The sequence below is a fragment of the Fonsecaea erecta genome (assembly GCF_001651985.1).
Source record: "Fonsecaea erecta strain CBS 125763 chromosome Unknown Scaff4, whole genome shotgun sequence".
NCBI classification, from domain to species: Eukaryota; Fungi; Ascomycota; class Eurotiomycetes; order Chaetothyriales; family Herpotrichiellaceae; genus Fonsecaea; species Fonsecaea erecta.
The window spans coordinates 1381239-1407139 of NW_017387247.1; the positions used below are offsets into that span (position 1 = coordinate 1381239).

Sequence of the window (25901 nt, forward strand, 5' to 3'; positions counted from 1 at the left end):
CATTGTAAGTCTCGGAGTCGATCACATCATGCGCTTGCATTGTAAGCCAAGAAGGAGGTCGCACAGATTCAAGTGGTAGCGATGATGCCCATTCTAAGTCAATTAATTCTTCGAATGTTCCAGTCCTCGTCCATAAACATATTGCTTGCATGCAAGTCGGTCAGACTAAACAAGAACGGACCAGTATTGAGCTTGGAGTCAAAGAATTGAGATGCCACAGACCTAGCAATGACCAAGGATGAAAGTTGAGCCAGACAATCAGGTTCATCGTGGACGGCATTTGGTCCATGTCTGAGGTAAGCATCGTGGTTTGAGAGTAGTGTCTTAACGTAGGAGTCCACGGTTGGGTATGTTTGGTATCTTGGAATATTCAGAGGAATACCTTCATTTTCCAATTCATGAAGCTGCATAGTTAACGGTCGATTTGCAAGTTGCAAAAAGCCATCATCATCCACAATAAAAGGGCCAATCAAGGGTAGAGGGGTTCGAGAGAGTGAGGGAATAACCTGTGAGATGCCGCGAAATAGATTGGTTTGTCGCCTTTCATCCTTGTCGTAATGCTCTTTCAAAGTTGTTAAAAGCATTTCTCCATCTTCAACATATTCGAGAAGTAGATAAGGGCCCAGGGTGGTCCAAAGAGTACATCCATGAGGAACGAGGGACGAGGGAAGAGGACGACCGAGGATTGAAAGAAACACACGATGCAAGCGATCCAAAATACGTCGGAAAGTGGGGAGGTAGCCGACGGAAGTGAACCACGACAGTCAGCAGGCGGAACAGTTGATCGAGGGGCCGCTTACACATTGTCCTGACGATAGAGAAAACTCATATAGCTTAGGAATTGGGATGTCAGGACATTCGCGTTGTGCCCAGGCATATGCCCCAGCTTCGCAACAAACCTTTTCGTCGCCATTGCCCGGCCGGAATTCATCGCCAATGCGATGATCCAATGGGGACCTCATGACAACACGTGTAGACCCATCGATAGAGACTGGAACACAGACATTGAAGCTCCCTTTGAGCCACTTTATCGGTTCTTCAACGCGACAAAGAGACGCAGACCTCAAGCCAAGGTGATGCGCGACACGCTTCGTGATGAGACCTTGGTTTTTGTATAGCCGCTGGTAAAGTTTTGTCTGCTTTTTGAGGTAGCCCAGTCTATGGAGGATGTTGATCTCTCTATCCTGTGCTTCTGAATAGGATAACTCCTCCCCACCGACACGTAGCTTTGCCGCCATAGTTTGCTGGTCAGAATTAGTGCAGCTGTGGAGCGTAAGCGATATGGAGAAACGATGAGGAAGAGGCTTAATAGTATTGTTTACATTCTCACGTGAGACTCGGGGTCTGCTTTGTCATTCGGACAAGCCCTGGAAAAGGGAACAGGCAAGGAGGTGGTGATAGAACTGTTTCGCGGTGTCAAGTACCTAATAACCATCGCGAGGTACATTACGACATAGAGTACCTCGTAGACTAGGCATTAGCAGCCGTTCTCAAGCGGACCACGAAGGTGGTGGTCAGGATAGCCTCGTCTAGCACGCCGGGGCGGCGAGGCTAAAGGGTCCTCGGTTATTACACCGAGAAAGACGATATCAACACCAAGGCTATCTATACAAAATAGGCGGCGACGACGTCAATTTCAATATTTATTCATAATTTTACTCGTATGGCTAGCAGAAATAACCCCAATACAAACTTGGTGTGGTTAATTAGATTCTGCCGAACATTAAGCGAAAACGCAGTCCGGAGACATTCCCGTTATTTCTTTCTTTCTTTCGCCAGCTCTCTGCTACTCGAAGACGACTGCACTACGCAATCCAATCAGCTGTCGACCGTCTCCAAACTGAGCTTGATCCGTCCGCAAATCTCTGCCTCCACACAGAAGGCAACGGCCACCCGGGGTTGCTTCACCCGTGACCCTTCATACACATTTGGACCCCAAACACTGCGGCGCCGCTTACGCAGCTATAGCGTCTTCTTATGCTCCTGCTGTCCACCAAAATTCCAGTTGCTGGAAGAGGGTGTGAAGCCACTAACCCTATTTTGTAGGGCTTATTGGTGACTTTGAAGACTCTGCGAGCCAGCATCTCAACATCTCTGCCGACAGTTCTCCTCCCGCCACTCGCAAAGTGTACCCATTTACATACCCGGTCAGCCCTTGATTGGCCAAAGTCTTTGGGGAAGAATGAACTGAACACCAGAGGCCGGCAGAGACACCAACGCTGAAGACCGGATTACCTTCGCCACCTCGGTGATAGAGCCCAGGGCCGAACAAGATGTCGTTACCGCCTCAACAGTTACTGCCTGCACATTTGCTCCCCGACCGTGAGATTCACGTGGTCATTTCCATTCTTTCCGGTCGTCACAAAGCAAAAGAATACTACGAAGAATCGATCAAGCCGTTACTCGACAGCCATGAGATCGTCTACTTCACACACGAAACCAAATCGACCAAGACAATCATCGAGTTAACGGAGAAGCTTTTCATTGTGAACGCGCGACAAGGTGTCAAGCAAACAATCATTTTGCTGTCAGGAGATGGTGGCATTGTTGATATCGTCAACACGTTCACAACCCTGCTGAATCGGCGGAATGATGACTTTCGAGCCCCTTCAATATTCCTCAAGCCTGCCATTGTTCTGATACCCCAGGGAACGGCGAATGCTTTGGCATGGAGTTCTGGCGTTGCTCAAGACCCTCTGAAGACACTGATGCAAGGAAGGCCGAAGTCATTGCCCTCGTTCAAGGTTTGTTTCAGTCGCGGCGCAGAGCTAGTCGTTAATGAGGGCAAAGACCGGGAGCTCATAGCCGACGAGGATGAGAATGGGCTGATCATGTATGGTGCAGTGGTGGCCAGTTGGGGGCTTCATGCAAGTCTGGTGGCAATGAGCGATACGACAGAATATCGCAAGCATGGTCTCGCACGGTTCCAAATGGCTGCAGAACAGCTATTGAAAGACACCCACCAGTACAGAGGGAAGGTCAAATGGCGGAAATCAGACGGCGAATGGAAAGACCTGCCTGGAATGCAGCACTCTTACATCCTAGCTACCATGGTGTCCAACCTGGAGGAGCATTTCCAGATCTCACCTGCCACGAAACCACTCGACGGGAGCCTGCGACTCGTTGCTATTGGTGCCGAACCCGCCACTGAAATCATGCGAATATTGCATCTAGCCTATCAATCTGGAAAGCACGTCACAGACCCGAAGGTTACATATGAAGATATCGAGGCATTGAGAATAGAGTTCGACGAGGAAGACGAACATTGGAGGATGGTTTGCGTTGATGGGAAGATCGTCGTAGCGAACCAAGGCGGCTGGATTGAAGTTACAAGAATCCCAGCTACGGGTATAGACGCGAGGAGAGTCGTCGAATTGGTGTGCTAGGGGAAGGAGGCTAGATATGATGTTTGACGCGAGTGTGCTAACTGGTTGGGCTACCTACACAACCCGTACGCTTGTGTGACAATCCGAGCTCTGATTAACTCTAGAGTATATCATTTCAGGTGGATGGAAATGAATTGCATGACAACCACCACGCCGCTTCATAACGGTCGAAGAAAGGGGGCGGGGACGTTAGAAGCACGTGATGGCAAGTGTACATCAGCAGCTCATCCCGCGCTTTACCTTCTTGGGACGGAGGAGCCGAGTATCCGCCCATTGCGCTCACGTTCCGATTGATATTGGTCTGGCTTCGCATCGGCAGCAAGACCAAGCAGGCTTCCCTCGTCAGCCGGCGCTCAAATAATATTAACCAACCTGACCACAGACTTGTCATCAATCGCACTACTAGTGTTGAGAACGCTCCCTCTTCATTCAATCCATTCTTCTCACGGCCCAGTCGGATTACAGCGTGGCTGTGGGAAACAAGCAGCAATGCCCGCCTAATATCTCTAGCTGAACCTTCTAGTGAGACCACAGTCAGCCGCTTTCATCAAGACGCCGATACATTTTTGTTGAACAGAGGCGCTGTTGGCGTCGACGGGTGAATCATTCACTCAACCAACTCTTGAAACACAGCAGCCGAACAATAACCCGCTGTCGCAAACATGCACGGTTGGGGTAAGTCGCATCTACTTCCGCAGGACAGGTTCCCTTACTGACTGAAATCTCTAATCCAGGTCTCTTCTTCTTCCTCTTTTTCCTCCTTGTCATCCTACCGGTCGTCGGATGGGTGGTCTACGCACAATACAGTGCCCGTAAAGAAGGGCTCCCTGCCCCATCCCTCAAGTCATGGAAAACCTACATCCCATTTCTTAAGCGTCAAGCTTCCTCAAATTACCCTGCCCCCCGGCATGCGGGACCACTAGAATGGGCCAGAGATCAGTTCGCCAAGCTGACCAGAAGACGCACGGCCAGAGGGGCCTACGAAGAAGCCGGCAGCGGCGCTGATGGACTGGTGCCCGGCGGAGGCAGAGGCAGGGGAGGCAGAGGCGTGGAAGACGATGCATGGGATACGCGTGTCGGGAATGAAGATCTCTACGGGCCAGGAGCGGGCTATTCCGGGTACGAAGAACAGGAACTTGGTTTAGCCCCGACACCCGGACTGCAGAATGAACCCTATGGTAGCGGGGCCCGTGGTGGTGCAGGCGGCGACTACTTGGGTGCTGCCGGAAGCGCAGGGTATTCCGACGTGGATGTCAGCGGACGAGGTCGCCCGGGCAGTTCTTCCAGAGACAATCCGTTCGGCGACCAGCATGAGGCGCCGAGGCTGAGGAGCGTGAGCCCCAGACCAGACTCGGACAGCATCACTGCAAAGGGACATACGAAAGGAAATCAGAGCTTGGACACCCAGGGCAGTGGAGACGGCAACTCGAGTCCGATTAGCACGAGGAAAAGCGTCTTCCGAGAAGGGATCTAGCGACAGCGACGACGACGACGATGATCACGAGAGGAAAACGCAGAATTTCATCAGAGGTGGTCGTCAATACTTGTGATGAACAGAATCCAGGCCATGTCGACTCATTTGGTGATTAAGTGCTTGGATCTTGTACGAGCTGGGAGGGAACACGAAACTTGGTCAACCATTTCTTTCTCGCCGAGACAGAGGTCAATTGGATCATCATGTCCCTTGTATACGATCGTTTTGGGGAAGCGGGAAATTTGGCCAGAGCCGTTGATGACCATACATACATGATGGCCCCAAAACATCTCGGGAGTTAGGTAGGTAGGTCTTGGAGCGCACGCAACGCTTGGAAACTTACTTTGTCATAAAGGGAGCCATAGGGAGAAAAATACGATTAATGATAAAGCATAGTCCAGCATACATGCTTTCTTTTCCTTTTGTTTACCGCTTTTTGCTTTTCTCGTGATTCTCTTTTGTAGAATGAGCCTGAGCCCGTAAGACCATCCTGATCTATCCTGTAACTCTCTGATTCGATGGCCGATGGTGGCTGGAGATGGGTGAGGAACTCGTCACATTATCGACCGTTGACCATTTCTTCGTTCATCTTTGCATGGAAAACATCGAAGTCTCTTGATGCAGTATGTCTACAGATTCACAACTCGGGGTTTATTCAGCAACCGGGTCGTCGTCTGATGCGCCAGTGAGCCGTTCACCATGTATCCTCCCTGTCGTGCTCCTCCCCACAGCCGTGTCCACAGAAGACCTCTTACATCTGCAATCGTGCATTGGAACCCTTTCGCCCACAGCGGCAAATCCAGCAGCTCGGCCAGGGGCATGCGATGACTCGCGGGAGTCTCTGCGGGCTTATTATACGCCGCGGCCAGAAACTCTTCAAAAGCACGCTGGCTTTCGTCCCACCAGACGGGATCAACGCCGTGGCCAGAATGGATATGCCCAAAAGCATGCAGCGTCGGTTTGACGCGCCAGACTTCCTTCAGCTCGAACTCGTCACCCAGCCCTCCACTGGTAGGCAGGTCAAGGTGCCATTTCGGCGGGTTATGCGTGACTAGAACGTCCACATCTTCGGGGATGGTACCGCTCCACGCATCCTGGCCTCTGCTATACTGAAAGGCCATCTCCTTGCCACCGCACTGAGGGATCTGCGGAGCACCGTAGACATTCAGGGAGCGAGGACCAGGGAAATGGAGTGTAACGGACGAATGCTGTAGGTAGTGGATTTTCCCCCAGTCAAGCTTGCGGTAGGAACGGCTCTTGTCCTGCGCACCACGGCTGCGCTCGTCAAAATAGCTATCGTGGTTTCCCGCCACCACCACGATATGGCGAAATCCGTCTGACGAACCCGGCCATGGCTTTTGGAGTGTTTTGAGCCAGTCTATCGTCTGCTGGATGGAGGAGAGCGTGCCGTTGTTTGTCAGGTCACCGGAGTGGATGAGCAGGTCGCCCTTGGGGATGGCAGTGCGTGGGATCTGACTGTGGGTGTCGGAGAGGCAGACGACGCGGATAGGGATTTTGTTTTTGGGCGTGATGTAGGGGGGACCGCGGAGATAGAGGAGGATGTGGTGGAAGAAGGTAAAACAGGTGGTCAGAGGGTGGTATATGAGCTGGTAGAGGAATGAGGGAGGTGCGTGAGGGGAGTCGGGAGGCGAGAAGATGCTCATCTTGTATGTAGATGGCTTGAGTCGAAAGGCGGGCACGAGCTCGTCTCCGGTCACTCAGACTGTTTCAGGGACAAAGGTGGCTGCTGTGGGCGGTGGCTCGTGAGTCCATGTCGTGCGTTTGTCAAAAAACTCAACTTCTCCGAGGTTAGATAGAAAGAAAGGTCTAAACGTCTAGGGTGAGGACCTGGAGACACTCTTTACCGGATCTCTTGGGCCCGCCGTGTCCCAATGTCTGCGTTGTGGAAATCACGGATAGAAACAGAGGTGGTTGAGTTTCCACATGGCGCAGGTGGCTTGCCAGCTCAAATGTTCAAACGAATAGCCAGTACCGAGTCCATTAATCAGGTCTGAGCTCGGAATCACTGGAAGGGACAACGTCCACTCGAATCCTCCTCCTTAGTCATGGCATGGATAGCAGCATAGCATAGAAAATCTACAAAAGGGCTTCGTTTGAGCACTGTCACTCATCTCTAGCCGCTACCGTCACCCTCCTTTGGCCTTGATCGATATCGATATCAAACGCAAACAATCCCACGCACAAACAAACCTCCCGAAGAGACCCCACCACTGCTGTTACCTCCCTGTGATTATCACATAACTCTCCTGCTCAACAGGCGACGGGATCAATCGTCATTGGCAGGTCCCACCAAACTCGAAGTAGATATCACCATCGCCGCCATCTCCGGCTCATACAGCAATTGTCTGCCCAGCTCCTCATTCGTTCCTTGTCCTCCGACTCGATTCGATCACAGTTCTCCAGCGTTCGCTCATTCTTGGGACTCCGTTCGATAGCCAACCTCAAAAAGCTTCGATATCCTCTGGGAGGCTGGCAACAATCAAATTGTCCCTCCATGTTCCCCGATCCTCAACTGTCGCTCTCGCTCTCGCTTTCGATGTCCTTTGTCGAGTAACCGCCAGGCGCGTGGTTGGGTGCCCTGCCGTCCAGCCCACGAATCACATCCGCCAACCCGCAGCACGCAGCACGCAGCTTTCGAGCGCACATTTGTCCCATCGTTGCCGCCGCTCCGACTCGTTCAAACGAGTGAGGCCGCCGCAGCCGCGCACTTTTGAGGCTGGCAGGAAAAAACTGACAAGTCTCAAAGAAGACAAAACACACGGTTTAGACATCATATCATCCCGGCCTGCGCCGTCATCATTCTTTCTTACATGACAGGGCGTGGTCCGACCCCCCCAAGCGAAGATTCGAACCCCCCCGGCCCTGAATAGCCTGAGATCCACCGGTCATCTGGGAACAACGGCTGGTCACTGCACGCCGCCGTAACCACTGCCACGGCCACTGCCACTGCCACTGCGTCAATCCTCTGACGCTCGCAGATCCTGTCACGATCACACACCAGGCCAGCTCGGGCTTAACCCTCGTGGCCCAACTGCGCCCAAAAGGCCATCCCCTTCTAATCTCGACTGCAACCTCGAAATATCTTCCACAATTCCTCCATTATCGGCCGCTGGCCCTGCAAAGGGACCAGGCTCTCAATATTCCCATAACCTGTTGGCCGCCAACGCTGCCGTGTTTGCCATGATGAATGGCACCGACCTCAAGAAAGCCGCCATCAGCCAGGCCAAGAAGGTTGCGACAACGGCCGCCCTGGCAGCAAACGGAAATGGCCAAAAGAAACGGCGGAAAGGCGACAACCTCAAGCCCATCATAACCAGCGAAAACGCGACTGCGTCGAGTCTTCACGATAGCCCCACTCCAGCAGACCCAGAGTAAGTCACTTGCTCCAAGTCACTCCTCACCTTGTCACCTGCAATTCCTCGTTCACGTTCACGCGCTTTGTCATCCCTTTACACCCATGCTGTCGTGATTGATCGCAGATGCAATGTGTTGTCCTCTTTTCCGACTAAATCTGCCCTCAAACTGATCGTCCTTCCTCAGCGCCATGGATTCGCCTCTGCCTCACGCGAAGGTCCCTGTAAATAACTCACATATTGACAGATCCCCGTCCTCTTCCACCTCCGAAGACGACCCTGCCGAGACCACTGCGGACGAAGAAGACTCCGAGGATTACTGCAAGGGCGGATATCATCCCGTCCATGTTGGCGAAACATACAACAACGGTAAATACGTGGTGGTGCGGAAGTTGGGTTGGGGTCATTTCTCCACTGTCTGGCTTTCAAGAGACACAACAACGGGCAAACACGTCGCCCTCAAGGTCGTTAGATCGGCGGCGCACTACACAGAAACAGCCATTGACGAAATCAAATTATTAAACAAGGTCGTGCAAGCGAACCCCAACCACCCGGGTCGAAGATATGTCGTCAGCCTCCTCGATTCTTTCGAGCACAAGGGTCCGAATGGTGTCCATGTTTGTATGGTCTTTGAGGTGTTGGGAGAAAACCTGCTGGGTCTCATCAAGAGATGGAACCATCGCGGCATTCCAATGCCACTGGTGAAACAAATCACCAAACAAGTTCTTTTGGGTCTGGACTACCTACATCGTGAATGCGGCATCATTCACACTGACCTGAAGCCTGAAAATGTTCTGATTGAGATCGGTGATGTCGAACAGATTGTCAAAGCATTTGTCAAGGAAGAGAAAGAATCCACAAAAGACGACAACAGAAATGGACGGAGACGGAGACGGACTCTGATCACCGGAAGTCAGCCCCTCCCCAGTCCGCTTAACGCCAGCTTCACAAACTTGGACAAAATTGGGGCACACCACCACGCCCCCAGTAGCCTGAATCAGGTAATTAATGATTCTGTTGCAAACAAGTCGACAGACGGCCTCTCCATGCTCGAACAGCTGAAGCTGAAGGCAAAAGAGAACAAGGCGAATGAGGAGCCGTCTACTGGCGAGAAGGCGAGAGAAGGGACAACGGATCCTTTAGAAAAGGACTTGGCTGGAGTCTCCCTTGACAATAAGAAGTCGTCGGATGTCGACAAAGTGTTGAAGGCAGCCAAGAATGAGGACGAGCCCCTGGGTGAGATTATCTCCGTCAAAATCGCAGACTTGGGTAATGCTTGCTGGGTGGGCCATCATTTCACGAACGATATCCAGACTCGACAATATCGGTCGCCAGAGGTGATTCTGGGTGCCAAATGGGGCGCCAGCACCGATGTGTGGAGCATGGCATGCATGGTACGTGGTAATCAATGAAATTCTGGCGCGCACACTGACAATCTCCAGGTATTTGAACTGATAACAGGCGACTACCTCTTCGATCCCCAATCAGGAACCAAATACGGTAAAGACGACGATCATATTGCACAGATTATTGAACTGCTCGGCCCATTCCCGAAATCTTTGTGCCTGTCGGGGAAATGGTCACAAGAGATCTTCAACCGAAAAGGCGAGCTGCGTAATATCCATCGACTACGACATTGGGCTCTACCTGATGTGTTGCGAGAGAAATATCATTTCTCGGTGGAGGAGGCCAAGCGGATCAGTGATTTTTTGACCCCGATGCTCGAATTACCTCCGGAAGCGCGTGCCAATGCGGGTGGGATGTCGAATTCAGAGTTCCTGAAGGGCGTCAAGGGCATGGAGAATATCAATGTCGATGTCCCTGTGGGATCCAAGGGCGAAGGGATTGAAGGATGGGCGTGTGAAGTTAAAAAGCGATGATCCGGGTCCGGGACTGTACGCCATGAACCTGGGGATCGAGGCCATGGGAAAGAATGCTGGAGAGGCAATGATGTGATTTGTATCAGATTCTGGCACGCACTCGGGGTGCTTCTCATCTGAAGGTGTCTTGTGAATGAATGCGAATGAATCGAGCACGATCGCTGGATCAAGAAATGAGGCGCAAATACACGGTTTTCACGTACAGAATACATGACTTCTTTGGCGGGCTGGCTGGCTTGACTGGCTGTTTCTCGACGACTTCTACGACTCGCTGGATTTTCTTCTTACAATAAATCGTCACTCTCATTACTTGTAATGAATATTTGAACAATGATGACTTGCACGACGTACATCCTCCTCGATCCCTCAACCGTAAGGCGCCTCCAAACCCACAATCTGCTCACCTCTTCTGCATATATATCAAAGAGGCCGGATGGATGGTTCTTGTCAGATACTGTGGAGTTCCAGCCACATTTCAACAATGAGAATGTGACGTGACTTGTGGAGGATGGAAAGATAGAGAGATAGGGGCTTCCTAATAGGGCTAGCTCAATGGAGTGACTGGCCAATCATTGCAGGTTGCGGATCGCCGGATTTGGACTTCCGGCTTTCGCCTAAACTCGTTTTGAACCTTCGTGTTTCTTCCAACTTCATTCCTCGTCTTCAATTCCTACCAAGGCGCCAAGCAGTCACGCCAGCCTCTGGAGAGTACTGGTGATACTCCCCGTACCCGCCGCCTTCTGCAGCAATTGCACAATGCCCGGGATCCGTTTGTGTCAAATATTGTTCGCCGATGTACAGGCTAGAGAAGTGAGATCGAGGAGGCTATGCTTCACGAGCGTCGTCGGTGTCTAGCTTCGCTCCCCTTCAACGATCAACTTCAGGAAATGGGTCGCTTTACTCTGGCTGCCGAGCTGCTTTAAACTGATGGAGATCTATTTTTTTTGGTAAGAGCCGCATTCATTCAACGGTCCTGGAGGCTCTCTCGCTCCACCATACCACTCTCCCCAGTTTCTGGGCCAAGATAGGTTTGTCTTGTGACCAGCTATGACCTGCAGACTTGGGAGTCTTGGTATCGTACGTTGCTCGTGTCTAGAAATTGGCACCTTCGATTCTCGACCAAGCCACCTGACGGCCGGTTGTCTTGTTCTCTCTTGTTCTCCGGTTGCCATATTGACCTATAGGAAACAAAGGTTGCTTGCCCTCTGGACGTATGATATGACAATTCAGGGCTCAGATGATGCCGAGCATTCGCTATATGTCCTGCAGAGAATAATACGAACGTTCTTTTCGTCCCCGACCGCGAAAGCCTCAAAACGAAGGCTCGGCCTTGGTCGACTCACGTCTGATCGTTCGAGAATACGAGCGTCTCCTGATTGGGTCACGAGCCTCCCTACCTACTGATAGTTTCCATTTAAATATGTCTAGGCAGCCAGAGCCGGACCGGTAGTCATGGTCTTGTCAATAATCAATCTGCCCAAATACAAGAAACAGTGTGCCACGAGCCCGCAACCTACCCTTAGGAGCCTCTCAATCAAGATACAATCCGACAGAGACACTTACATATCAGCCACAGCCACAATACAATAGCAACTACTGCAGATGGCTTCCGATTCTTGGATGGTGCTCGAGCGACCAAGTGGTGCTCCGTACTGGGAAGTCCAACGACATTACACACCGGGAACTCGCCCGCCATCTCAACAACCAAAACAGCCGCCTCCACAGCCCGTGACCGACCTCGTCGACGTCCTCCGGACTAAATCCATCAAGAAATACGAAGAAGCATGGAAAGACATGGTCGAGGTCCAAAAGCACGAACACGCGTCACAGAAATGCGCCGACGTCGCCAACGAGATCGACACGGCGCTCGAGGCGTCGTCCGAGGTCCTGCCCGCCCGGTTTTTCAACACGCCCGCCTGTCGACTGTTGAGGAGAGAGTCGATGGAGAACAGGGACAGGTCCGAGCGCGAGTTCCAGGAGGCCCTCACCGAGCATTACAAGGCGTCGTACGAGAAGGGCCAGGCGGAGACGTACAAGGAGGACGCGCAGACGTTGGAGGACGAGCTGAAGAAAAAGAAGAAGAAGTGCTGCGAGGATAAATGCTGCGCCAACTGCCGCAGGAAGCCGCCCACCATCGTCGTGTCGCCGTTCACGAGAACCACCTGGAACTGGTTCGCCAGCTGAGGAGGTGGAATAATAATGAACCGGTGGGCAGCCGGTAGACTCAGCTGCAAGTGGCGGCATTCGTTGAACTAGGGAGTTGCGTTGCAGGAACAAACTGGGCTAGGCTTTCTCATCTGCTGCTGACGGCGGCCTAGGTGATGGATCCAAGGTGTGAAAGGGAGCACTTTGCTCGATGTCATTCCAGAACCAGCCTACCATTTGTTTATCATATCTTCCATCGCGGGCTGTGTGCTCGCCTCCTACCCTTACATGTTCCCGATGTATCGAAGCAAGAGAGTTGGGTGGGGCGGGGGAGGAAGGACAGTGACTCTTCTTGTCCCTTTTGCTAAGGGGGTTTAAAATCTATTTCTCTGCTGCCTCTTTTTCTATATAGTCTTTTGAGGTTTCCAACTCAGATTCGTGCCACCATCATCAGATGATACAACCGTACTCGGTACATAAAATTCACATGGGCGGGCCAGCCAGCCAGCTTCCTCAAGGTGGTTCTTTTCTTTTCTTTTTCCTTCTCCTTCTCCTTCTCGTGCTTCACACCCTTGTAAATAAGTCCTCAGCTTGACTGGTATCGATTGACACTCCACTTAAACAGCCGGCACTATTGGCTCCAAGATATAGCCGGGTTTGGATGTCCGTGATAGTATGTGTCTCCTATCGGAATCAACGATGCCCCTTGACAAGCTTACGCCGGTGTCCCAGGGTGGTGAATGCACTGCTAAATGCTCCCCCTTTCCCACCAAAGCGTCACGCTTAAGATGGGGGTGCCACAAGCGAGTAACTCGATATCTTTTTCGGAGCCGGAGACCGCAGTGGGGATAGCCTCGTGTCCACGAGACCCGGGCCTGCGCTGTGGCGCAGCGGCGCAGGGCATCTTTCCTCGGCCAGGACTGTTGCTATGCGCCCGTGGATGCTCGAGGAATTGTGGCTCCAGCGCGAAGTCCAGGCCGGCGGCGGCATGGGCGGCCGGAGCGCGGGCGAGAACGGGAAGGGCGAGTCGGGCACGTTGGAGATGCTCTCGGAAGGGGTGATGGACTTGCGCAGCCGTCGCGGAGGACTGAAGGTGGATCCCGGCGGAGAAGAGGGTGTCGAGAAGTGCGCCGCCGACGGCGCCGTCGGTGGCATGGGGAAGTCCATGCTGAGGCGACTACCGACTGAGAGGCAGGTGGGAGAAGGCATGCTGGGCACAGGACTTGTGGGTTCGTGTCCCCGGATCGACGGTGTCAAAGGGTGCTTCCGCGCAACGGGAGTTGGGGGGTTGTTGGCGAGGCCGTTGGGATGTCTGAATGGTGCTTCCTCCCCGTTTCGAGCTCCGGTGTCCTCCTCGACGTGGACTTGGAAAGTGTGAGTTCCGTGGCCACCCAACGTGTACGCTGGCGGCAGTGTCGTGTCGTTGTGCAGGCTTCGTGTTCCGCTGTGAGAGCGAGTATGTTGGTCGGCAACCGCGGCGTTGGCAGGAGTCGTGCTCTTCGACCCAGTGCGAACCAGCAGTGGTGGAGGAGCGCGTCTGGTCGTGACGGGAACTGCGATGTCTGGGTCTCCAGCGACCGACGGCGTTGGGGGAGTCGCTGTTGAAGCCGTGTATAGGGGTGGAGGGAGTGTGAGCTCTGTCGTCCGCGTGGTATACGACTCAGACATGGGCGGAGCTACTTGGGGAGCCGGCCCGTCTTCTTCCTCGCCGGGTAGCCTCTGACCTCTCCGTGCTCGGTAGACTGCCCATCTAGTCTTGAGCGAAGTGCAATAGCGGAAGAGAAGGTAGGCTGCCACAACAGCGGCCACGGCGCCCAGCAGGGATGGGACTATAATCGCCGCTTTCGCAATCGGGTGGTTTGAGGCACTGACACCCTCACTGGCAGCAATTGGGCTGGTCGACACTGATGTGGCCAGGGGGACGACAGTGGTGGGAGGTGAGCTTGTAGTGAAGGAGCCGGGGAACGTCGAGCTGGTGGAAAGATGTCCCTGCGAGGGGGTGGTGCCCGTTTCCGTCGATGTCGGTGGGTATGCTGAGACGTAGGTGGACGTGGCAGAGCTGCTTGTCAACGAACGGGTCGGGAATGGGTGCTTGTGCGTCGTTGTAGACGTGCTGATGGATGTCTGGTCTCGCGAGGCCGTGGATGTCATTGGTTCAAAGGGATTTGGATTGTTGAGGTCTTCCTCTTCGTCCGAGGAATTATCAGCCCCCTCATCCTCGCTCCCGCTGTCTTCATCACTAGATATCTGATCCGAAGGAACGAAGTTGTTCTCCGGTAGAACTGACCGAGTCGTTAGCTTCGAGGGAGACGGGAGCCATGGCGTTTAGGAGGGAAAGAAGGATGTCGACACCAGAGACGGCAGGCATTGGGAATCAGCGACGCGCTCTCACCTTGTCTCTCGACGAGCTCTGGTTTTTCGTGTCCGTATGAGCCTTCACTCCGTTCTGCCTTCAATGGAGCGATTTTAGACCTGTCAAACCGTCTTTTCAGGTCGGTAGCAGGCATCTTGAACGGCAACGGCCGTCGAACAACTTCCCAATGGTTATGTGGCCAAGGAGATATAACAAGACAAGCATTGACGAGAAGCAAGGAGACCACGAATTGAATATGTCAGAGGAACCAGCCTCAGCGTTCGACAAATACCCAAACAGGAAACCAAAGGACAAGGAATCGAACTCGACCAGCGATAGACGATACGAAGAGAAAGAAAGCGAGAAAGAGGACGATGAGAGGAGTCAAGTCGTCTATCAAATGGCCCCCTGTTGTATAATAGCTTACCGTAGCTTACCGACATGGCTCCAGGGCATGGCCGGAAGTCATGATGATGCAGAATATGAGGCACCATGCGGCATGAACTTGCACAGTATTCGATCCAGCCCCGTATAAGCGGTGCACAGGACGAGGGGCCCGAGAGTCGCAGGTTGAGCCGATGAAGTCTTGTTCCGCGTACGACGTTCACCAAATCCCCACCTCGGTCGTCACCACAGGCACGGAGCAGAGCAGCGGTGAGTCTGGGACGGCCTTGGCTCACGCGTCAAGACTGTGGAAAAGGCCGCAGCGTGTATCAGACTGCCAGAGCTCTGAAACAGGCCAGGGTCACAACCTGGTGGAGGCGACCAACTTGGCGACAGAGGCGACACGCAACCACGCAACTTGTTCAGAGCTCTCATGACGATCCTGATGTCTGCGGGAAATAACACAGAGAAGAGTGGGCATGCTCCGACGAAATATCAGTGATGTTCTTTATGTGTTGGGTTCGTGGCTGATGGTCCATGTGTACATATGGCTGACAATGGCAGGGCGGATATTTTCTAGCTCTACTCGGTACGGCCAGTTATAATATTTCCCCCCTATTAGTCTAAGGCAACTTCTGGCATTAGGCTTCCCCCTTTTTTCTTTTTGCTAATCAAGCCTATGACCTAGGTAAGTATGGGGCGATCTAGCAATATTCCCCCGTTGGAGAGATGCCGAATCCCCAAAGTCCTAGTCACAAAAAGGGCAACTTGGCTATTTCCAGCATTGCGCCATCAACCCACCAGCCATTGGGGGGATTGCCATCGGGCCTAGTGAGCCCGTTGCTAATCCTGCTGATGCAAGTGCTGGAGGGGAAATCCCCAAGAAAGGATCATCGCCATCACCGTTATTATGTTAGACTCGCCGTCTGCTTACGGGCACTTCATAGGCGGCCACTACCCGGCCGGTGTTGTACCCGGCCACCCAACTGACAAACACCGGATCTCCACGCCGACTTGAGGGGAGTTCAAGGTAAAAACCTTTATGAACCATGGCATCTAATATTGTTGTGGTTGGGCCCATCCAGATCCGGACCTTTCTGAGAAGAAGGGAACCACGAGCTGCAAGATGCTGGAGATGCCGCCAAAGGGCGATGGGGACGACGACGACGACCAACCCCAGCTCAATACCAACTACGACGACGAGGAGCAAAATGCTGTCGATATCTACCGTGGGCCACTAATTCGAAGCGCTTTTCGGGCACTGGTGCAAGATTTCAGTCCGATTTGGTATGTCCTGCGCGCTATATCACATGGGTTCTATACCATAGCCATTCGCACGAGTCTTTTCTCTCTCTGTGTACTTTTAAGAAAGTCTCTGACAGAGGTATGACAGGTTCACATGGTGTATGAATGCTGGCGCCATTGGGACTCTCCTCCACCAGCTCCCATACCAGTTCCCGGGGCTTCGTGTGCTCTCGACGATAGCATTGACCATTGACCTCGTCCTCTATGTGGTCTTCTCGGTCCTCTTCATCCTGCACTTCGTCATCTACAAACGACGGGCGTACCAGGAACTCGTCGACAACGTGTTGGACTTGTGTCTGTTCCCGTGCTGGTCCATTGCCTTCATGACGCTGGTGTCGTTCGTCACCCTGACCGTGAGCGAGGCCTCGTGGGGCGGCCATGCGTTCACCATCGTCGCGTGTGTTATGTGGTGGATAGCAGCGGTCTGGAGTTTCGGCCTCTTGCTTTTCGTCTTCTCCAACCTGATCCAGCAGCACACCATCATGGACCCCTATCTCCCGACTCTCATCATCATCCCCGCCGTTGGAGTGGCCACGTTGGCGGCAGTCGGGGGCATCTTCGCGTGCTTTGCGCACAAGGTGTCTCCGGGACTCGCCGTCCCTGTCATCATCATGTCACTGTGCGCCGTCGGGGCGGGAATCTTCCTCGGCCTGATTCTGTACACCTTCCTGCTCTACCAGCTGCTGGCGAAAGGGTGGCCAGCTCCCCCTATGACCGCCACTCTGTTCATCCTCGTGGGACCCATGGGACAGTCGGCCGCGGCGCTGCAACTGCTGGGGTCGGCGGCCAACACTCACGGACACTTCGGAGCCTACAACCGAGGGATCTTCCTGACCGCGTCGGCTGCCGCGTCGATGCAGGTAACCTGCACCTTCCTGGCGCTGTTGATGACGGGTCTCGGCGCGGTGTGGCTGGGCTTCGCCCTCGTCGCCATGCTCCTCCGGCTCGTCCGCCGCGAGTTGACGTGGGCACCGACGTGGAACGCCATCATCTTCCCCACGGGCACGCTCACCACCGCGACGCTGCTGCTGGGCACCGAGCTGGAGTCAGCCTTCTTCAAGATCGTCACCGTCATCCAGGTCGTCTTCTTGATCCTGGTCTTCTTCGTCAACGCGGCCTTCACCTTGCTAAAAATCTGGAGAGGGGAGCTTCTCATTGTCAGAGAAGACCATAGGGTGAAGCAGGCCCTAGGGGGAAAGCCAAAAGCGACTTAGCAATGTATATGCCATGTATAGAGGGCTGTGATATATATGTATCAAATCATCTATTGTCTTCTAACACTACTGCCGCCCTCTCTCCAATGCGAGCACCGTAGATCGCTTTACCCTCCCTAGGCAGGACAAATCCCAATACCGAGCGAGGAAGCGAAGATTCCGTGGAACTCTCCGCCAAGGTTCCCAGCGCAAGTCCAGGACGACGAGTGCAAGAAGGAATACAGACGGAAAAATACCTCGGGGGCGTAGCTGGACAGAGGGAAGACAAGAAACAACGGCGCATCCTAGACAGAACATGGGTATGAGGGATAAAATAGTCCTTGGAACTACCATTTTTCTCTCATTCGAGTAAGACATTGATTGGGGTACAGGCTATGCCAAACCCGTGGCCCCGGCCATGCGTCAATCGCCCATCAATCAACTTTAAGATAGATAGATGATACACGTGCGCAGAGAGAGACCCGTCCTATCTGGCAGGTAGCAAGGGGGCTGTATTGCGATATGCATGCATAGACCTCCAGCATGTGGCCTCTCCGGGACCTTTTTTTCATCATAAGCAGTCAGTCTATCACTTGTAAATGACCCTCCCCGCAGAAATGGAGAGAGAGAGAGATGCCAGGGAAACAGCCTCATCGGACTCATAAGATCATCTTGTGTGCGTGACCATGTCTCGTCTCCATGCGTGCACCCGGTGCAGTTTTCAAGCATTTCTGGTTTCCCGAGTAACAAAGATTCAAGTTCTTCAAGCCTTGATCGCCCCGCCCAGCGCCCCTCCGCTGAATTGTTGCCCGCCGGGCCTCCGCGCTCCTTGCTGTCCCTGTCTCGGGAGACCCGGCAACCCGGTCCTGCCTCCGGTTCTTCCACCGCGGCCTGCTCCTCTCTGTCCTTGGGCTGAGAACGCATTGGCCATACCCGCGGTTCTCGTCTCGAGCACCTTCTCGTTCGACTCCAGAATACCCATCGCCTTTTCGCTGAGGGTGATGACTTGGCTTTGCAGGCGCGAAAGTTCCACGCCCTTGCGGAAGACAATTGCATCTTTGACCTGATCGAGAGCAGCGGCGAGTTCTTCGTGGGAAATCATCTTGGACACGACCGCCGAGATCTTCTTCGAGTCGAGTTCGAACATACCGGAGAGAGTGGTGATGGACAGGGTGTCGTAATATGGAGCGTAAGTGAACAAATATGTCCTGAGGCCTTCTTCTTGGATTTGTTCTGCCAGCATCTTCTTGACCTTTTCTTTATTTTCGAGGCCAAGGAGGTCCCAGATGCCAATTTTGCTGATCAGGTCCTGACATTTCTTCCAATCACCCTGGGCAAGAGCCTTGGCAGCTTGCATGACATGGTCTCGTGTGTTTTCCGGCGGGCCCTGAAACACCTGTCGCTCCGTGTATTCGAGCATGCGACGGAACGTTTTGGAGATGACACGCTTGCGAACGTCCGGTGATGAGCCGGTCTGAGCCAGCAACGGAATTTCCAACAGCATGCTGCAGGTCAGGTAGACACATTCAAGCAACTCCAGGTTGATATGCATGTGGAAAGGAAGTTGACGCTGTCGCTCCAGGCGTTCTTGCTCCGGCGTGACAGTTGAGTAGCGTTGCATGATGACACCCTGAGCGAGGAGTTCTTTCTGCCGTCCAGAGCCGCAGATCTCCTGTAGGACACCTTGCGCTTCGTAGCAAAGACCTGCACGGAAGGCGCAGAGACCGATTTGAACTAGAGTACGGTTGAAGAGGATTTGTGTCGACACGTCGAAGGAAGAAATATTCTCAGTCAAGTGGCTCATCAGCGCAAGGTCACGGGCGCGGTAGTAGTCATCTTGGAGGGCCAGGAAGTAGATCTCGCAGAGCATGGCACGCGCACGAATGATGCCCTCGCTGTGCTCGAACAGATGGTTGCAGAGCGTCTGCACAAGCGTGGCAACTTCGGTAAATTTGCCTCGTGGAGTGAGTTCGGAGTTTAGGGAAGACGGAATGGCGCCCCAGGTCTTCTCTTCCAGGATCTTGACCACCTGCGTGGGTTTGAAGTAGATGTGCTCCAGCCGTCGGATGGTCGTGCGGTTGATGTTGTCTTGCTTGCCCTCGGACTTGTCCAGTTTCTTGTTGATGGTTTCGATATAAATGAGCGTACGCACAATGTCGGTGTACAAGAGCTGCTCATCGCTAAGTCTCTCGATGTATTCGGCTGTGTGAGGGTCAGTTTGTTGGAGGGAGCGTGTCAATTCGTCATCCAGTCGCTCGACGAGGGATACAACGCTGCCAGGAATCTTGAAAATCTCGCCTGCGGCAGGGTTGGGTTGTTTCTCATCATCTTCCCATTCTTCGGCGACCTCAGTCACCATGTACTGAGGCTCATCTTCCAGCGTTTGCAGTAAAGTTGAAAATTCACGTTCTGCGGATCGCCACGACTCTTGGGACATGTAGGCCTGGACCGAGGATGTGGTGACATCAAACCTTGTCGAGATCAAGGTCAAGAGAACCCGTATCCGTTGATATGGTGTGCTGGCAACGTCCAAAAGTCTCTCCATGATGCGGATCTGCTCAGACCGGTCCGTGTTCTTCTTTCCCCGTGACTCGATGATTGTGCGGAGATGTTTCAAGATACTCTCCGGTGTGTAGACGAGAGCCTTGCCACCTCTGCCGACCGTTGCAAAGCCTTCTTCATCTATGGCAGCTTCAATAGCGTCGAGTCTCTGAACCTTGTTCTTGCGTGTCCTCTGTTCCACTTCCAGGGGCTCTTCCTCATCCGACTCCATGAATTCCTCCTTGTTTGCTCGGTATTTCTCGATCTCAGTAATGTACTCTTTGTTGTTCTTCCGGATCTTTTGTTTCATGGCATTGAACCCCTTTGCATTGATGGGATTCATCTTCTTTGCACCGGATTTCTGCTTGTCGTTCGTTTCATTGATCAAGTCCTCGAGATCGGCAATCATCTTAATGTAGAGTTTCGGAGTGGCACCTTGTTGAGTGACTTTGACAACTTGTCGGTTCATTTTGTCAAACTCTATGCGCGCGTTAGAGCAGTTCCATCAAGCAGATCGAGACACGAATACGAACCTGAAGACACGACAGCCCAGTCGTTGATCTTCTCAGCATTCTCAATTGTCCTGATCGTGTTCTCCAATTCTTCAAATCTCTTATCCTTCGCACTCTTGACCACTCTCTCACGATCCTCGTCTTCGCTCTCGTCGGATTCGTCGCCGCCAGGTCCTGAAGGCTTCAGGAAGCGGCTCGCACCCATACCACGACCTTCATCTTCGCTGGACTCTTCCTCTGACTCCTCTTCCTCTTCTTCTTCTGCGGATTCTTCTTCAGATTCTTCCTCGCGATCACTGTAGAGTTCTTCCTCTTCCGAGGAACTGCTCTCGCTATCGGAGTCGCCTCCGTGAAAGAACCGCGACGACATTTTGATCGAATTCAGTACTGAAGTGTCAAACAAGACGGTTATGTCGACGCAGCAACTGAGGCTGTACTGGTGTGATGGTCGAAACGCTCCGGGTTCGACTGTGCAAATCCGCAGTTGAGGGAAAGAATCCAAAATTCTGGTTGAGTGCCAAGGCTGCCAAGCCAGTTGAAATGACCGGGGATTATAGCTGTTATATACCACTAGCACCACTAGCCATAACAACGACTTGGCTATGTCTGACGTCAACTGCTCATCACTCTATCTGACTCATCGTACCCTCAAATACTGACTGTCACAATGTGTTCTGTCCTCACCGCCTGGGTACCGCGAGTCATTGTAGGTCTATGAGTCACTGAGGATCCGTATCCTTGGTAAAGGCGCAAGCCTACCCGATCATTGCAGCGAATGGAATGACATGAGGAAACCCTACAAAATATGTACAGACAAGATCACATGGCCGAACGGATTTCTAGCGGTACACTTCACGCTTGCGAGTCTCCCATGTCTGGATATGAGCATGCTGCTACCTCGCGAAGGGCTCACTGATCCCCTCGACTTGTCAATCTGCATTGACCTCCACCTGGCATCATTGGGTAGATGACAAAAATACAATACCAACATTCCCTCCTTGTCTGTCCCGTCCTGTACGGCATCCGCAGCTTTCTGCATTCAATGACTACCATGATTCTCTGATGTCAACACTGTGCTCACTTCATCACCTAAAGTCATCTCTCATTTATCATTGCAAACCTGAGAAGCATCCTGAGGAGTTGAGAATCGAGTGTTTGTATCTCTGAGAACATTGGTCCCACCCCAGCCTGCTGTATCTGATTCATCACGACCGAATGGAGGATGGTGCAGTAATTTGTTCCAGAGAAAAGACTCAGAACCCCTCTCTTCGGTCCAAGACCCGTTCCGACCTCACTTTCACAGTCAGAGCTTCGGTGCTTGTTGTTCCCCATGGCATTTTGTGGCAGAACTTCTTTTCCGCCCGCGCACGCCAAGGCTTTCGAGCTTGTTCATCAACGGCATTCTCTTACCAATCCGCAAAGGATGTATTTGCAGGACGTTGATCTTCGGCGAACAAGCCTGATCTCAACTATCCCGGGTCCGCATGGTACCCAGCTCAATGCCACTGCGCCTTGCTCATAAAGCTGTCACCCATCGCGCCATCTTCCAGGGTCCGGATGAAATCGCGATTTCTTTGGTTTCGACTCCCACGTCTTCTGGCGGTCGATGGCGAATCGACATATCCATCTGCTGGAGGTGGATAATACGCAGGACTCGGTTGAAGTCGAATTGGTTGGTTCGGATCAAGATGACTAGCAACACGTTGGATGGCTGCAGGGATGCCCGCCTGTTGTTGATCCATGGTTGAAGCACGTTGACGGCCGGCCCTTTGCGTGGCCTGCGCGTACAGACTCTGCTGGTGGTTGTAGTGACTCGGATTCATCTGCGGAGTTTGCTGCATCATACCCATTTGTGCAGGATAGTTTGACGAGTGAGTTGGATAAGGCGGCGGTGCACCTTGTGGATGGGCCGGGTACATATTGCTGTACATTGGTGGCGGTTGAGATTGTGGATAAGGAGTCATCTGCATCGTGTAGACGTTCTGAGCCGCTGATTGCGCCTGGGCTTGCGCATGAGCCGCTTGTGCTGCTTGTGCCTGAGCCTGAGCGGCTTGAGCAGCCCGTTGTTTGCTGAGTGCTTCAGCTTGTTGCTGCTGCTGCACACCGGGTGCCGGGGTCTTGCTAGACGGAGACTTCAGATTCATAGGGGGAACAAATGGTTGCGTAAACTTTGACTGCGTGATAAAAGGATGTAGCTTGGCTTGCTGGGGCGACCAGCGTTCTAGGGGGTTGATGGTGAGCAATCCGCGAACAAAGTCGGTAAAGGCGATGCGGTTGTTCATTTCTGCTTGAGTCAGCAACTACATTCGTGGGGAACTTCTTTGTGAACTTACCTCTTTCCACTTCGGCTTGTTTCATATTCTTGCGGGGCATAGAATAGCTCCGAATGATCTCGGGGAGTGTGGTTGCTTGAAAGTACTTTTTGCTAGGTTGCTCTTTGACGTTGTGCTCGCGAGAGTATTGCTCCATGCTTTTGAGTCGATATGTACGACGACCGAACTCGTCCGTCGTCTTTTCAAAGAATTCTCCCGACTGCTTCCCCATCTCCAACATCCACGTCGGCGGCATTCCCAGCATTTCGACAATTCGGGACACTTGGTTATACTCAGATGAACCAGGGAAGAGCGGCAAACCCAGAAATAACTCCACAACAATGCATCCAAGAGACCACATATCAATAGCAGACGAATAAGGGAGTCCCAGCAAAACTTCAGGCGATCTGTAAAATCGAGATTGTATGTAAGTGTAGACAGTCTGCCTTTCGTCGCAGGCAGATCCGAAGTCGATAATTTTGATGATCGGACTTTCCAGGTTCTTCAAGAGTATATTCTCTGGTTTCAGATCACAGTGGATCAGCCGCGCCTTGTTCAACAAGGTCAACCCGTTAAGCAACTGTTGCGCAAAGACACGGACAAGTGTCGTGCTGAGACCTCGGAATTGATTCTGTTTGATCAATTCATATAAGTTGACACTGAGGAGTTCGAAAACAAGACACAGATGTTGCCGATGTATGAACGTGTCTTTGAGTCGCAGAAGATGATGGTCGTCATTCTTGTCGAGTTTCTGGTTCAGCAGATCGAGGACTGAGACTTCCATCATACTTTGATTGAAGTAAGCCGTGCGATTTTTGATGACCTTGACCGCAACAACTTCTTGGGTTCTCAAATTTTGACACTTCACCACTTGACCAAAAGTGCCCTGACCTAGGACATCCAAAATCAAGTATCTATTCTTGTGGCCTGCCTCTTCACTGCCCAGAATATCGTTGACGTAGAGAATGTAGTCGCTATCGTCGTTATCGTAGCCATCATTCTTTGTTCCTTTGCTCGGTTTTGTCAAAACCCGCCTCGGATTTCGGGATGACTCGTATTTGAAGCTAGGATTACATATGCGGTACGTCGCTGGGAGGTAGGTGGTAAGCGCTTGCAACGGGCTGATAAACCCGCCTTCTGGATTCGCCCGGCGATAAGGTGGTTGTGAGTTGACTTTGGGGTTGAGATCTTGCATGGTTTTGACGTTTCTGAACTTCGGCACAGGTCCCAGTCCTTGATGCTGTGATTGTTGTCTTGACAGAGGAGCAGGGCGTGCGTTGCCTGCAGAGGTCGAATAAAAGGAATCGGGGCTCAACGTGGAGCTCTGAAGGGCAGAACCATAATCGGACGGGTATCTCGTTGGGGTCGGAGCTTCAGTGTAGCGCTCGGCATTGTAGCTACCTTGACGAGGGGGAGACTGTCGCGTAGGCTGGGCCTGGTTGAGGTAGGAGAAAGAGGTAGGATTCTGTGTTTTGGGACTGGCGACGTACCCAGCACCCGTAGATTGAGCATTCATTGGGGAGTAGCGCTGTGCAGCTGTTGAGATCTCGGGAATATACTGGGTAGACAGGCGGTGTTGATGAGTCGGTCGCGGAGGATATTTGGTTCGGTTATAAGGATCTGCATCTTCCATAGGCACATCGACCTCGCCGTTGTGCTCATAGGGATGCGACTGAGTCTGAGGCGTTGTGTTGGCGGACATGGCTGCTCGGACTTCCTGTTGTGTGTCTGTCAACTGTAATCAGGACACTGCGTATTTAAGAGAGTTCCGTGCCGCGATGGGGCTGAAAGCTGGGCCACAGTGATTTTGCTTGTCCTGCAGCAATCACACCGTCGACGCATACATCAAGCACACACGATGGATGCAAGTATTCAAACCCAGGCAAACACCCTCTCTGCAATGTGATGTGAAGTGAAGTGAGATCGGCAGGGTGCGTTTGAGCCTTCAGAGGGGTTGGCAGAGTGGCGGAGTGACGATGGTAAGCGCAGTCAAGAGAGACTGGTGGACCCAGGGCGATATTCGACGCATGGTAAGAGAGGGTAAGAGGCTCAACATAGGGCCATGGCGTTGAGAATCGGTCGCTTCACAAGTGCGGGCGTTCTTCTCTGACTGTCGAGTGGAGGCGAGGGACGTGGGAAGTGCTGAGCTGGCAGAGACTCGAGGAATTAGGTCGGCCCGACAATGAGGATAGAAATGCCCTAGCAGAACAATGGTGAGAACGACAGGCTAATGTGAGACGAGACAAGCTGTCTAGGTATCTCAGTCTAATATCACGACTATGAATGGATTGGATTGTAAGGAGGAAGTCTTGAGAATGTTTGGCGTTGTAAGAAAGCAGAGTCGGTTGTCGAGTTTAGTGCCTGGTCTGGTGTGCATGGCCAGGACTGAGATGCTGGCGGCTATTACCGCTCATTATTGGGCACCCATCCATTATTGCTCAGCCTGGAACTGAAACTTGCTTGGGGGGGGCATTGGGAGTTCCCGGACTGAGCAGTAGGCAGTGGCAGATGCGTGCAGGATTGGGCAGGTAGGCCGACAGTTCTAACGCCCTAAAAAATTTACGGGGCCGCAGTGGCGTTGTGAGGTGCAACAACGTACCAAGTACTCGTATGGCAGCCTGAATGACAAGTGAAAAGGCATTCATTCCCGGTCCGATAAATATTATTTCGACTTCTAATTCCCGCTGTCGCTGTGTAGAGAGACTGTACTGCACTTGCTTCTCTACCCAGAGTCAAAGATTTGCGCACGACGATCTTCTTTCTACCGGCTTAGTTACCACACCCTCTTCATATCTATCGCATCTCAGATTGCCACTCTTGGTACCTCAGAGTGGCGCTCAACGCTTTGAAGAAATATAACACTCGAACTTCACTGAAGCCTTGCATGTCTTTTCTTATCCTCCCGCTATTATCTTAACGCAAAGTTATCGGCATAAAGAGCCTAGAAGCAAGCAGGATCTTTATCCTCTTGGTCATGACGACATACATTCTCCACACAATTCACTGCTAACTCTTTGACGTTTGTGATTATGGATAGTGAAG

General features: G+C 52.5%; 9 protein-coding genes across 9 annotated transcripts; 5 read left to right on the forward strand and 4 right to left on the reverse strand.

Moving 5' to 3' along the window:
* Nucleotides 1-2273: 2273 nt before the first annotated feature.
* AYL99_05261 (hypothetical protein) lies at nt 2274-3386 on the forward strand (the record flags this gene model as incomplete). The annotated part of the gene is made up of 1 exon (XM_018836773.1): nt 2274-3386. One exon carries the CDS (start codon nt 2274-2276, stop codon nt 3384-3386), a length of 1113 nt encoding a protein of 370 aa, XP_018693626.1.
* A 662-nt stretch (nt 3387-4048) lies between these two features.
* Nucleotides 4049-4860, forward strand: AYL99_05262 (hypothetical protein; the record flags this gene model as incomplete). The annotated part of the gene is made up of 2 exons (XM_018836774.1): nt 4049-4061; nt 4121-4860. 2 exons carry the CDS (start codon nt 4049-4051, stop codon nt 4858-4860), a joined length of 753 nt encoding a protein of 250 aa, XP_018693627.1.
* Nucleotides 4861-5489: 629 nt separating this feature from the next.
* Nucleotides 5490-6524, reverse strand: AYL99_05263 (hypothetical protein; the record flags this gene model as incomplete). The annotated part of the gene is made up of 1 exon (XM_018836775.1): nt 5490-6524. The coding sequence occupies one exon, from the start codon at nt 6522-6524 to the stop codon at nt 5490-5492; it is 1035 nt and encodes a 344-aa protein (XP_018693628.1).
* Nucleotides 6525-8064: 1540 nt separating this feature from the next.
* On the forward strand, nt 8065-10114 carry AYL99_05264 (hypothetical protein; the record flags this gene model as incomplete). Its single annotated transcript, XM_018836776.1, has 3 exons — nt 8065-8252; nt 8422-9628; nt 9677-10114. The coding sequence occupies 3 exons, from the start codon at nt 8065-8067 to the stop codon at nt 10112-10114; spliced, it is 1833 nt and encodes a 610-aa protein (XP_018693629.1).
* Nucleotides 10115-11716: 1602 nt separating this feature from the next.
* On the forward strand, nt 11717-12298 carry AYL99_05265 (hypothetical protein; the record flags this gene model as incomplete). The annotated part of the gene is made up of 1 exon (XM_018836777.1): nt 11717-12298. The coding sequence occupies one exon, from the start codon at nt 11717-11719 to the stop codon at nt 12296-12298; it is 582 nt and encodes a 193-aa protein (XP_018693630.1).
* A 744-nt stretch (nt 12299-13042) lies between these two features.
* On the reverse strand, nt 13043-14766 carry AYL99_05266 (hypothetical protein; the record flags this gene model as incomplete). The annotated part of the gene is made up of 2 exons (XM_018836778.1): nt 13043-14541; nt 14652-14766. The coding sequence occupies 2 exons, from the start codon at nt 14764-14766 to the stop codon at nt 13043-13045; spliced, it is 1614 nt and encodes a 537-aa protein (XP_018693631.1).
* A 1356-nt stretch (nt 14767-16122) lies between these two features.
* Nucleotides 16123-17515, forward strand: AYL99_05267 (hypothetical protein; the record flags this gene model as incomplete). The annotated part of the gene is made up of 2 exons (XM_018836779.1): nt 16123-16283; nt 16390-17515. 2 exons carry the CDS (start codon nt 16123-16125, stop codon nt 17513-17515), a joined length of 1287 nt encoding a protein of 428 aa, XP_018693632.1.
* A 742-nt stretch (nt 17516-18257) lies between these two features.
* AYL99_05268 (eukaryotic translation initiation factor 3 subunit C) lies at nt 18258-20917 on the reverse strand (the record flags this gene model as incomplete). Its single annotated transcript, XM_018836780.1, has 2 exons — nt 18258-20515; nt 20569-20917. The coding sequence occupies 2 exons, from the start codon at nt 20915-20917 to the stop codon at nt 18258-18260; spliced, it is 2607 nt and encodes an 868-aa protein (XP_018693633.1).
* Nucleotides 20918-22043: 1126 nt separating this feature from the next.
* On the reverse strand, nt 22044-24561 carry AYL99_05269 (hypothetical protein; the record flags this gene model as incomplete). Its single annotated transcript, XM_018836781.1, has 2 exons — nt 22044-22831; nt 22881-24561. The coding sequence occupies 2 exons, from the start codon at nt 24559-24561 to the stop codon at nt 22044-22046; spliced, it is 2469 nt and encodes an 822-aa protein (XP_018693634.1).
* Between the last annotated feature and the right edge of the window lie 1340 nt (nt 24562-25901).